Here is a 12,796-nt window from a genome sequence, read left to right as displayed (position 1 = left end):
CCCTTCCCACTGAGAGGGTAGGCTGATGATGTATTTCCTGTTCCTGGTTGTGTTTCCCCGCCCTCTGTATAAAACATGTTTTGTGTAAAATAAAGGTTGTTGGCTTCCTGTTTTAGTAAGAGCTGGGTGTTGTCTTTTTTCCTGAGGGATCTCAAGGGTGTGGTCCGTGGATGGTGTTCGGACAGGGGAAGTTGTGCTATAACGGAAAAACTCAGTGCGGTCTGGGTTCCGGTTCCGTTACACAGACCAAACCAAAAGCATCCCAAGACAAACTAAACTGGGATATGTCTAAAGGGGACAGTGCAACATTTTTTTTTACGCTTATTCATATTTTGTACTCAGATATATTTGTTCTTTGGTATACACTAAATTGCAATAAGCCTGATTTTTTTTAATTTGAATTTGTTTAAGACCAAACCTAGACCATGACCAAAACAGACCAGAACTAGCTCTGAGAAAACTAAGACCATACAAGACCAGACTAAAACCAGACCTAGACCAAAACTTACACAAAAACCAGACCAAGGCGAGACCATGACCAGACTGAAATTAAACCAATATCAGACCTAGACTAGACCAGACCAAGACCAGACCAAAACCAGCCCTAGACCAAAACCATACCAGACCTAGACTAAAACCAGACCATGACCAAGATGAGACCATGACCAGACCAAAACTAGACCAAGATCAGACCTAGACTAGACCAGACCAAGACCAGACCTAGACCAAAAGGATACCAGACCTAGACTAAAACCGGACCATGACCAAGATGAGACCATGACCAGACCAAAACTAGACCAAGATCAGACCTAGACTAGACCAGACCAAGACCAGACCAAAACCAGACCTAGACCAAAACCAGACCATGACTAAGATGAAACCATGACCAGACTGAGACTAGACCAAGATGAGACCTAGACTAGACCAGACCAAGACCAGACCAATCCCAGACCTAGACCAAAACCAGACCATGACTAAGACGAAACCATGACCAGACTAAAACTAGACCAAGATCAGACCTAGACTAGACCAGACCAAAACCAGAACCACACCAAACCAAGACTAAACAAGATCAGGCCATGACCAGTGCAAGACCAGATCGAGAATAAGACCAGATCAGGCCAGACCAAGACCAGACCAAACCAAAAGCATCCCAAGACAAACTGAACTGAACCTAGGTGAATTCGGCTGATCACTAGTTAGAACCTCCGTCAGGTTTTTATTGTAGACTGTGTTCCCATTAGACCAGGGGTGTCAAACTGGTGGCCCTCCAGCTGTTGCCAAACTACAAGTCCCATCATGCCTCTGCCTTTGGGAGTCATGCTTGTAACTGCCAGTCTTGCAGTTCCTCATGGGACTTGTAGTTTGGCAACAGCTGGAGGGCCGCCAGTTTGACACCCGTGCATTAGAGAGATTTCCTCCCTTCAACTGTCCTGATCACCGAGGGATAAAACTGAAGGTAAATCCAGATTTTGCATCATTCCCAGATCAGGAATAAAAGGGAAATCTCCCGGGGGGGGACAGCTACTCCCTTGGCAGGATTTCTCTTCCATTGGAAAGATCTCCTTTCACTTCCTGTTCTCCTAAATAGCCAAAAGCCTTTAAACAGATGCCTCTCTAGGAATAGCCAAACCTATTTTTTTTCTCAGTTTTGGGTGGAGTTCATACAGGAGAGCGATAATTAGCAATGGCCGGGATGACTCTCATTAAAGTGCGCTGCAGTTTTCTTCGCTGCGTTCTTTAGAACTCCAAATAGGTTTAGTTTCCCTCCCTGTAACAAAAACAAACAAGGCAATCATCCTGATCCGCTGCCTTTTATTTGCTCGCCCGCTTTCAGCTAGTGTGTAAAAATAAATAAATAAACCGAAGCAATTTCAGTCGGCTAATTGGCCCGGGCAGAATAAAGGGACGCGTTTGCGTTTTAATAAGACGGCCTTAGAAGGAAAAAAAAAAAAATAGTCACGGCCCGGAGGAGGCTGTAGCGCTGCTAATCAGCGCGGAACAGATTCGGCGTGCTGCCTTGGGATGTTTCTGCCGCTGCCTCCGTCTTAAAGGAAGATGGAGAATCCATTCTCGCAAAACGCACAGCCCAGAGCGCCTCTTGGAAAGCTGCAGGAGCGCGCCTTCCCGTGCACAGCCGCCCAGACCCCGCTTCCCCCCCACACTCATCTCCTGGGTTCTATGGGGTGGGGAGCATTTAATGTCAACCCTTCTGGCCATGTGGAGAACAATGACCCTCCGCTACAATGTCATGAAGATGGACCCCATTCCCTCGTGTTAACCGTTTCTTTGGCCCCCTGCTGGGCTGAGATGGATGGATGTAACCGTGGAGTCAGCGCCGTAGCCTGTGGCCACAGAAGATGCCAATAATAAGATAATATTTCAGCCTGGACATCAACTTAAGTGTGGTCATCTTATTTCAAGGTCCATTTGGTCTGAATGGAGATAAAAGCCCATTATGCTGAGGGCTTCCACACGGTAAAATGTAACACAAGTGTATCGCCCGCTTCGGAGAATGCAGGAAAAATGAGGAAACCTATCCACTGAAGGGATGAAGAGACCACGCTTCTCAATCAGGCTATAGGAGGCTGTGGAGGATCTTGGTGGCCCAGAGTAGGGGGCTAAGCTGCAGATGCCAATGTAGCCAAAGAACCCAAATCTGACCTTTGGCCTTCCCTTCAGTCTTGCACAGCCGAACCGGCTCCTCTACTGTACTGAAATGGCTTGCTTGGATTTCACTGCACACTGTGAGCTTCTATCCCAGGTACTGCTGAGTATGCCAATGCATGTTTTGGGGAAGGATTGTATTTGGGCTTATGGACGCTTTATGGTCCATTCTGAAAACCATGGCTGTTAATATGAGGGGAGGGGCTTCTCTTTTCTTGTGGCTATAACATCCTTCACTCTTCTAGGAAGACTTTCAACAAAAGTTTTGAGAGTATTCGTGGGAATTTATGCCCATTTGTGAGCTCAGATCCTGATGTTGGATGAGAAGGCTCACCATCAGCATTCCAATTCATCCCAAAGGTGCTCAGTAGGGTTGAGATCAGGGCTCTGTGCAGGACACTCAAGTTCCTCCACACCAAACCATGTCTTTCTGGAGCTAGACATCTCATTCTAAAAACTAGGGTCATTATAATAGAGTTCCCCAATGGCCATTAATATCATCCTCCACTCTTCAGGGAAGACGTTCTACAAAATCGCAGAGGAATTTGCATCCACTGGTGAGTTCAAGTACTGATGTTGGATGAGAAGACCTGGCTCACGATCGCATTTCAATTTATCCTAAAGGTGTTCAGTAAGGTTGAGGACAAGGCTCTGCACAGGACACTCAAGTTCCTCCACACCAAACCATGTCTTTATGGAGCTAAACATATTCTAAAAACTAGGGCCATTATAATAGAGTTCCCCAATGACCATTAATATGGAGTTGATCCCTTTGTGGCTATATCAGCCTCCACTCTTCAGGGAAGACTTTCCACAAGATGGCGGAGGAATTTGCATCCACTGGCGAGTTCAAGTACTGATGTTGGATGAGAAGACCTGGCTTACAATTGGTATTTCAATTCATCCTAAAGGTGCTCAGTAGGGTTGAGGTCAGGGCTCTGTGCAGGACACTCAAGTTCCTCCACACCAAACCATGTCTTTATGGAGCTAGACATCTCATTCTAAAAACTAGGCCATTATAATAAAGTTCCCCAGTGGCCATTAATATCATCCTCCACTCTTCAGGGAAGACTTTCCACAAGACCGCAAAGGAATTTGCATCCACTGGTGAGTTCAAGTACTGATGTTGGAAGAGAAGACCTGGCTCGCGATCGGCACTTCAATTCATCCTAAAGGTGCTCAGTAGGGTTGAGGTCAGGGCTCTGTGCAGGACACTCAAGTTCCTCCACACCAAATCATGTCTTTATGGAACTAGACATCTCATTCTAAAAACTAGGGCCATTATAATAGAGTTCCCCAATGGCCATTAATATGGAGTTGACCCCTTTGTGGCTATATCAGCTTCCACTCTTCAGGGAAGACTTTCCACAAGATGGCGGAGGAATTTGCATCCACTGGCGAGTTCAAGTACTGATGTTGGATGAGAAGACCTGGCACGCGATCGGCATTTCAATTCATCCTAAAGGCATTCAGTAGAGTTGAGGTCAGGGCTCTGCACAGGACACTTGAGTTCCCCCACAACAAACTGGTCAACCATGTCTTTATGGAGCTGGCTTTGTACATGGGAGCACGTGTCGGCACTGGCATGACGGCCAATGGCTTTGTTATTGGCTTCGATAACCACAATGGTCACAGCTTTGTAGCTATGTTTATAGCTCTGCGCACTCCTCCACTACATGGCCAGGAATTGTGGACACCTGACACCTTGTTGGACATCTCATTCCAAAACCATGAACATTAATATAGAGATAACCCCCCCATGGACAGTAATACAGAGATAACCCCCCCCCCCATGGATATTAATATAGAGGTACTCCCCCCCCCCCCGCCTTTGTTGCTATAACATCCTCCACTGGGAAGGCTTTCCAAAAGAGTTGAGTTGGAAGAAGTTGGAATTTTGGAAAACGATTTTGCACCCAACCTGCAAATTTGGAATTCCAGCCATGGTGAATCGTATCCTTTAAATTGCACCATTGTTTTTTTTTGCATGTGTTTAGATCATGAAATTGAAGATTTACCTTAATTTTCAAATGAATTCTATCTATAAGAACATAACTAGGAGAGGTTTGGTATCTCACCTCTGCAGGGTGAGGAATCCTCCCAGGTTCCTGTACAGTACTGTTCCAATCACAAACATGGCGGAATCATCTGCGGAATCTGTAACACAAAAAGAAAAAACTGGTAAGGAGGCGATGCGAGATCCTGGAGCCGCATGGAGGCCCCTAGAGGCTACTAAGTCATTGAGGCCCATAGAGGCCACTAAGTCATTCCGGGGCTAATAAGCTTTTACTTGGATGCGGTAGAATGGGGGGGGATGAATAATTCATAAGGAAAGGTTATCACATGGGGCGCATGTTGTGAATGCAGCTGGTGAGCGGTGCCTTGCAGCGGTGGTGAACGCTTTGGGGCCCCTCTATCTACCGAGGTTAGACATGAAATAGCAGAGTGGACAGTTAACGGAGGGGGAAGGCGAGGAGGACTCTGCGGCTCACTAGGGTGGATTTGACTCTATCGATTTTTTTTTTTGGAGGGGCGATGAATATGTAACTCGCTTGCAGGGGCGGACTGACCATTCGAGCACTCAGGCGCTGACCCGGGGTCAGTAGGGGGCCCCATGCAATGCCCCTGGTACCTTTTATAGGCTTTTTTGGGTGTGCTTTGAGTGTGGGCAAGGACACAGGGGCCCCATGATCCCATATTGCCCGGGGGGCCCAGCAGTCCTCCCCTGCTCGCTTGACTACCCCATAGAGAGGCAAAGGGGGAGGAATTTGGGGCTCATTAACTCTTCGGTTCACCTCTATGTGCGTCTGGAACGCACGCGAAATCGTGTGCTTTTCTAGAGTGTGAGGAATAAACCGTCACGATCTGAAGGGGAACCTACCAGCTCCATGACCAGGACCTCAGCGCTGCAAGACCACATTGGGGTAACCACCTGACCAGAAGGCCTGCACTACCACTGTTGAGCCTTCAAGGAAATCGTCGGCCGTTTTGCACCAAGCGAGCCTTGCGGTTGCTTCCTTTCGGCATGCGAATTCCCATTTAACCCCTCGCTGGGCGGCCCGTCTTGGACTGCCAGTGCATGGAGCATTAGGCACCAGAACGGGAGACATTATGAGATCAGCGGGTGGGTGCAGCTGGCATTTCGCAGGCAGAAAATCTGATCTAACAGCGGTGAAAGTGGAAGTAATGGCCCGCGACATTGCCTTCCCGTCACAGGCCTAATGACGACCTTTCCAGTCCCCACCCTTACCCACACAAAATTCGATCGCCCTAAAATCTTCCTAAAAACACGTCTGTCCTGTCAGCGGCGCATGTCGGAGAGCTCTGATTCCGAGGAGTTACCCGCAAATGGAAATGTTCGGCCTTGTCTGGGCGGAGATGGTGCTGGTGTTCTAGGGGAGCACACGTCGAGGTATTATTATAATGTTTAGTTAGAAGTCGTTCTCCGTCCGACTGTCATTATGTCTTATGTGCTTTTATGTCGATTTCAAATGTAACCCTGAAAAGTCTCCCTCTAGAGCAGTGAGCTCCAAATTGTGGCCCAGGGGCCATATGTGGCCCTTGGCTTATCTTTATCTGACCCTCGAAGCACTATTCTTCCCTCCGATAAAAGGACCTATTCTCTTCACTGACACCGATGGTGGGGCATCATTTCTGCCACTGACACCAACGATGGGCCATTATTCCTCCCACTGACACCAATGATGGACCATTATTCCTCCCACTGACACCAATGATGGGGCTCGTCCCCTGCCTGAAAACTGACTATCCTTGCCACCCACTTACTACACCCTTGGCCAAAAATCTGACATCCTTATCTGCCACCTGCCTTGACCCTCGCCTGAAAACTTGACTATCCTTATCTGGTGCCTGCCTTGATCTCTGCCTGAAAACTGACTATCCTTGCCTGACGTCTGCTTCAACCTCTTCATGAGAACTGACTATCCTTGCCTGCTGCCTGCCTCAACCTCATCCTGAGAACTGACTATCCTTGCCTGCTGCCTGCCTCAACTCCTGCCTGAGAACGGGCTATTCTTTCCTGCTGCCTGCCTCGTCCCCTGCCTGAGAACTGACTATCCTTGCCTGCCTCAACCTCTTCCTGAAAACTGACTATTCTTGCCTGCTGCCTACCTCAACCCCTGCCTGAGAACTGACTATCCTTGCCTTCCTCGTCCCCTGCCTGAGAACTGACTATCCTTGCCTGCTGCCTGCCTCGACCTCATCCTGAGAACTGACTATCCTTGCCTGCTGCTTGTCTCGTTCCCTGCCTGAGAACTGACTATCCTTTCCTGCTGCCTGCCTCAACCTCTTCCTGAGAACTGACTATTCTTTCCTTCTGCCTGCCTCGTCCCCTGCCTGAGAATTGACTATCCTTTCCTTCTGTCTGCCTTGTCCCCTGCCTGAGAACGGACTATCCTTTCCTGCTGCCTGCCTCAACCCCTGCCTGAGAACTGACTATCCTTGCCTGCCTCGACCTCTTCCTGAGAACTGACTATCCTTGCCTGCTGCCTACCTCATCCCCTGCCTGAGAACTGACTATCCCTTCCTTCTGCCTGCCTCGTCCCCTGCCTGAGAACTGACTATCCTTTCCTTCTGCCTGCCTGGTCCCCTGCCTGAGAACTGACTATCCTTGCCTGCTGCCTGCCTGGTCCCCTGCCTGAGAACTGACTATCCTTGCCTGCTGCCTGTCTCCTTCCCTGCCTGAGAACTGACTATCCTTTCCTTCTGCCTGCCTCGTCCCCTGCCTGAGAACTGACTATCCTTTCCTTCTGCCTGCCTGGTCCCCTGCCTGAGAACTGACTATCCTTACCTGCTGCCTGCCTCGTCCCCTGCCTGAGAACTGACTATCCTTTCCTTCTGCCTGCCTCGTCCCCTGCCTGAGAACTGACTATCCTTTCCTTCTGCCTGCCTGGTCCCCTGCCTGAGAACTGACTATCCTTACCTGCTGCCTGCCTCGTCCCCTGCCTGAGAACTGACTATCCTTTCCTTCTGCCTGCCTCGTCCCCTGCCTGAGAACTGACTATCCTTTCCTTCTGCCTGCCTGGTCCCCTGCCTGAGAACTGACTATCCTTTTCTGCTGCCTGCCTCGACCTCTGCCTGAGAACTGACTATCCTTTTCTGCTGCCTGCCTTGTCCGCTGCCTGAGAACGGACTATCCTTTCCTTCTGCCTGCCTCGTCCCCTGCCTGAGAACTGACTATCCTTTTCTGCTGCCTGCCTTGTCCCCTGCCTGAGAACTGACTATCCTTTCCTGCTGCCTGCCTCGTCCCCTGCCTGAGAACTGACTATCCTTTCCTTCTGCCTGCCTGGTCCCCTGCCTGAGAACTGACTATCCTTTTCTGCTGCCTGCCTCGACCTCTGCCTGAGAACTGACTATCCTTTCCTGCTGCCTGCCTCGACCTCTGCCTGAGAACTGACTATCCTTGCCTGCTGCCTGCTTTGGCCTTCACCTCAAAGCAACAAACCACAATCAGCTGCTTCAGGCTGGCCATACACATAGCAATTCACGATCGATCTCGGTCCGAGCGACCACTACCAAGCCATTCATCATCGATTCAAATATTGGTGTCGGGACGGCCTGCCTCGAATTGATATCGACAAATATCCCCGTTTGCCACTATAATGATTGCTAAAGCAACCTGTCGATTATAAATATAAAAGATGTTTGATAACGAACGTTTGCAGTGAGTCGATCTGTATTCGGATCAATTCTCACAAACACACGTGGATATTGGCAGACATCGAATGTCGGAATTTCTTTATTCGGAGATTCAGATGTATCCGAATTTCAGGATCGCAATAGTAACGAATGGAAAGGATTCCGAAATAATGAAAATTTGAATGGAATCGAACTCAAAAACAAAATCGAATTGGAAAATAAATTGGAAATATAAATATATTGCTGATTATTGCTGATTCCCGTCAAAGGCTGTGTGTGTCAGTGTTAGAATATAGCCGCCCTCCAAAATTCGAAGTTTGAAAAGAATAGAGTAGAATAAAACAGAATAAAATAGAATAGAATAGAAAAAATAGAGTTAGAGTGGAATAGAATAAAAAAATAAAAATATAATTAAAAAGAATAGAAAATATAGGAATAGAATAGAGTAAAATAGAATACAGCTGTATTTGAAAAGAATAGAATAAAACAGAATAGAATAGAAAAGTATAGCGTTAAACAGAACAGAATAATTTTTTTTTTTTAAATAGAATATAAACTAAAGGAATACAATAGAAAAGAATAGAATAAAATAGAATTGAAAATAAAGGAATACAATAGAATCAAATAGAGTATAGCCGTCTTCTGACGTTTAAATTTTGAAAAGAATAGAATAGAATAAAACAGAATAGAAAAGAAGTTAAACAAAAACGGATTAGATAAGAATAGAAAAAAATAGAAAATAAAGGAATAGAACAGAAAAGAATAAAATAGAACATAAAATAAAGGAATAGAAAAGAGTAGAATAGGAAAAAGAATAGAATATAATAGAATCAAATAGAATATAGACGTCTTCTGAAGTTCAAATTTAAAGAATAGAAAAGTATAGAACAAATTAGAATAGAAAATAAAGGAATAGAATAGAGTAAAATAGAATAGAAAAGTATAGAGTCAAACAGAACAGAATAGAATAGAATAAAAAAATAAAAAATAGAATAAAATAAAATAGAAAAGAATAGAATAAAATAGAATATAAATTAAAGAAATAAAATAGAAAAGAATATCACAGAATAAAGTAGAATATAAAATAACTGAATACAATAGAAAAGAATAGAATAGAAAAAATAGAATAGAATAGAACAGAATATAATAGAGTATAGCCGTCTTCTGACGTTTACATTTCGAAAAGAATAGAATAAGACAGAATAGAATAAAAAAGAACAGAATAGAAAAAATAGAGTTAGAGCAGAATAGAATAAAAAATAAAAAGAATAGAATTAAAGAGAATAGAAAATAAAGGAATAGAATAGAGTAAAATAGAATACAGCTGTATTTGAAAAGAATAGAATAAAACCGAATAGAATAGAAAAGTATAGAGTTAAACAGAATAGAATAAAAAATTAAAACATAGAATAGAATAGAATAAAATAGAAAAGAATAAAAAAATAGAAAAAAAAAGGAATGGAACAGAAAAGAGTAGAATAGAAAAAAGAATAGAATATAATAGAATCAAATGGAATATAGATGTCTTCTGAGGTTCAAATTTCAAAAAGAATAGACTAAAATAAAACAGAATAAAATAGAACAGAATGCAAAATAATAGAACAGAACAGAAAAGAATAGAATAGAAAATAAATATAACAGTCTTCCAGAATTTGAATTTCGAATAAAACCACAATGAATTTGGACCGATTCGATATTTTTGATTCAAATTCGATGCGAATACTTTGAATCCAGTCGAAAAGCTTTAATCCGGTCCAAAACACCGCCCCACTAGCCGCAAAAATCGGCTGGCGCCATCGCCCCACTAACCGCGAAAATCGGCTGGCGCCATCGCCCCACTAGCCGCAAAAATCGGCTGGCGCCATCGCCCCACTAGCCGCAAAAATCGGCTGGCGCCATCGCCCCACTAACCGCGAAAATCAGCCGGCGCCATCGCCCTACTAACAGCGAAGATCAGTCGGCGCCATCGCCCCACTAACCACGAAAATCGGTCGGCGCCATCGCACTACTAACAGCGAAGATCAGTCGGCGCCATCGCCCTACTAACAGCGAAGATCAGTCGGCGCCATCGCCCCACTAACCACGAAAATCGGCAGATTATTTTTAGGTCCAATTTTTCGAACAAAAAACGTTTGGAAATCGGACCTAAGAATAATCGGCTGATTTCCGCTGTGTTGGTGGGGCGATGGCGCCGGCCGATTTTCGTGGCTCCTCCCCATTTTGTGAAAATTCACGATAAACGACCGATTTTTTTAATCATTGGTGGCACCATCGGATTACAAAACGAACGATGTTTTCAATCGAAAAATCGTTCGGAATTCGACCCGCATATAGCCTGCTTAAACCCCAAGCAGACCACGCCTTTCCACGTTGGATGGACCAGCTGGGTGCCGTTACCTGCGTCCTCCATGGACAGGAAGTTCTTGGAGATGGAGACTTTGTCTTCGGCGCTCCTCGCCCACTCCACCAACCCGCGCCAACCCTTCATGGGGAAGCTGATGTCGCTGGGATTGGTCGCCTGCCGCTTGTAGATGCTCAGAACTGTATGGAAAGAAAAATGGCCGTCAGGGTCACAGAGCTCCCAGCATGCATCCAGTGTTATCGAACATTAAAAACGCATCGATTTTCATTGACCTTTGATCAAATTTTGGGCTCCTTTCAGTAGGCTTCTCACAGGGCTTCCTGAAGGCCACAGCCTCACCCCGTAAATCACACTGTTGGTGGAGAATTCTGCACAGTGCTGTCAGTCTAACATGTTGCAGGCACTGGGGGCTTTGTGGGAAGCTCACAGGAGACGCGGGGCACAGGGAACACATTCAGCAGTAAGAGAACGATCGTTTATAAACCACAGAGCAGGTAGGTGGCTGAACCAGAACCACGGACAGTAATATGAAGGATTGGCCATATAGGTAGGTGTGATGGGTAGGTGACCTCATACTTTTGGCCATATAGGTAGGTGTGATGGGTAGGTGACCTCACACTTTTGGCCATATAGGTAGGTGTGATGGGTAGGTGACCTCATAATTTTGGCCATATAGGTAGGTGTGATGGGTAGGTGACCTCATACTTTGGCCCTGATAGGCAGGTGGATTGTCAGGTGAACTCAGATTTTTGGGTACATAGGTAGGTGTGATGGGTAGGTGACCTCATACTTTTGGCCGTAATGTGCCTCATTAGTGTTCTCAGCACAGTAGCAGACACTGGCCCCCGGCATGGAGCTCCCTTGCTTACTCATTAATAACTGTACAGGACCCTTGTACGTGGGACCTTTGTATGTGGGACCTTTGTACGTGAGACCCTTGTACGTGTGACCCTTGTACGTGGAACCCTTGTATGTGGGACCTTTGTACGTGGGGCCTTTGTACGTGGGACCTTTGTACGTGGGACCCTTGTACGTGGGACCCTTGTACGTGGGACCCTTGTACGTGGGGCCTTTGTACGTGGGACCCTTGTACGTGGGATCCTGGTGATTCCCATTCACACCTGTATCATCGAAGTACATTGGCCGATGTTCAGCACTGCATGACAAGAGGAGAGCCATTCTGTCCCACGGGGCTTGTTCCCTCCCGTACAGGAGATTGTTTTGGTGTGATCATAGACTTCAATGGAAGCCTAATGTGACCTCAGCCTGACAATAGCTGCACTGGACCGTTCTACGTGGAATCTTGGTGGTAGGACACAGGACAGATCTCTACATTGAATCTTGGTGGTAGGACATGGGACAGACCTATACCTGGAATCTTGGTGGTAGGACATAGGACAGATTTCTGCGTGGAATCTTGGTGGTAGGACATAGGACAGACCTCTAAGTGGAATCTTGGTGGTAGGACATAGGACAGATTTCTGCGTGGAATCTTGGTGGTAGGACATAGGACAGACCTCTACATGGAATCTTGGAAGGACATAGGACAGACCTCTATGTGGAATCTTGGTGGTAGGACATAGGTCAGACTTCTACGTGGAATCTTGGTGGTAGGACATAGGACAGACCTCTACATGGAATCTTGGAAGGACATAGGACAGACCTCTACATGGAATCTTGGTGGTAGGACATAGGACAGATTTCTGCGTGGAATCTTGGTGGTAGGACATAGGACAGATTTCTGCGTGGAATCTTGGTGGTAGGACATAGGTCAGACTTCTACGTGGAATCTTGGTGGTAGGACACAGGACAGACCTCTGCATGGAATCTTGGTGGTAGGACATAGGTCAGACTTCTAGGTGGAATCTTGGTGGTAGGACATAGGACAGATTTCTGCGTGGAATCTTGGTGGTAGGACATAGGTCAGACTTCTACGTGGAATCTTGGTGGTAGGACATAGGTCAGACTTCTACGTGGAATCTTGGTGGTAGGACACAGGACAGACCTCTGCATGGAATCTTGGTGGTAGGACATAGGTCAGACCCCTAGGTGGAATCTTGGTGGTAGGACATAGGTCAGACCTCTGTATGGGACCTTGGTGGTAGGACA

At 46.2% G+C, this 12,796-nt stretch overlaps 1 protein-coding gene across 1 annotated transcript in view; it reads right to left on the bottom strand.

Moving 5' to 3' along the window:
* The window catches only part of LOC149435389 (adhesion G protein-coupled receptor B1-like), a gene marked incomplete at its 5' end in the record, with an annotated part of 89,801 nt that overhangs the window by 14,509 nt on the left and 62,496 nt on the right, over positions 1 to 12,796 (bottom strand). Inside the window, 2 exon segments of the mRNA XM_089662703.1 lie at positions 4,746 to 4,824; positions 10,723 to 10,866. Coding sequence (XP_089518829.1) covers positions 4,746 to 4,824; positions 10,723 to 10,866 — 223 coding nt within the window.

Source organism: Staurois parvus, unplaced genomic scaffold (genome assembly GCF_062004578.1).
Source record: "Staurois parvus isolate SC_StPar_1 unplaced genomic scaffold, SC_StPar_1.0 ptg001522l, whole genome shotgun sequence".
Taxonomy (NCBI): domain Eukaryota; kingdom Metazoa; phylum Chordata; class Amphibia; order Anura; family Ranidae; genus Staurois; species Staurois parvus.
Note: the sequence above shows the minus strand (reverse complement) of the source record. Positions and strands in the feature narration are given on the sequence as shown.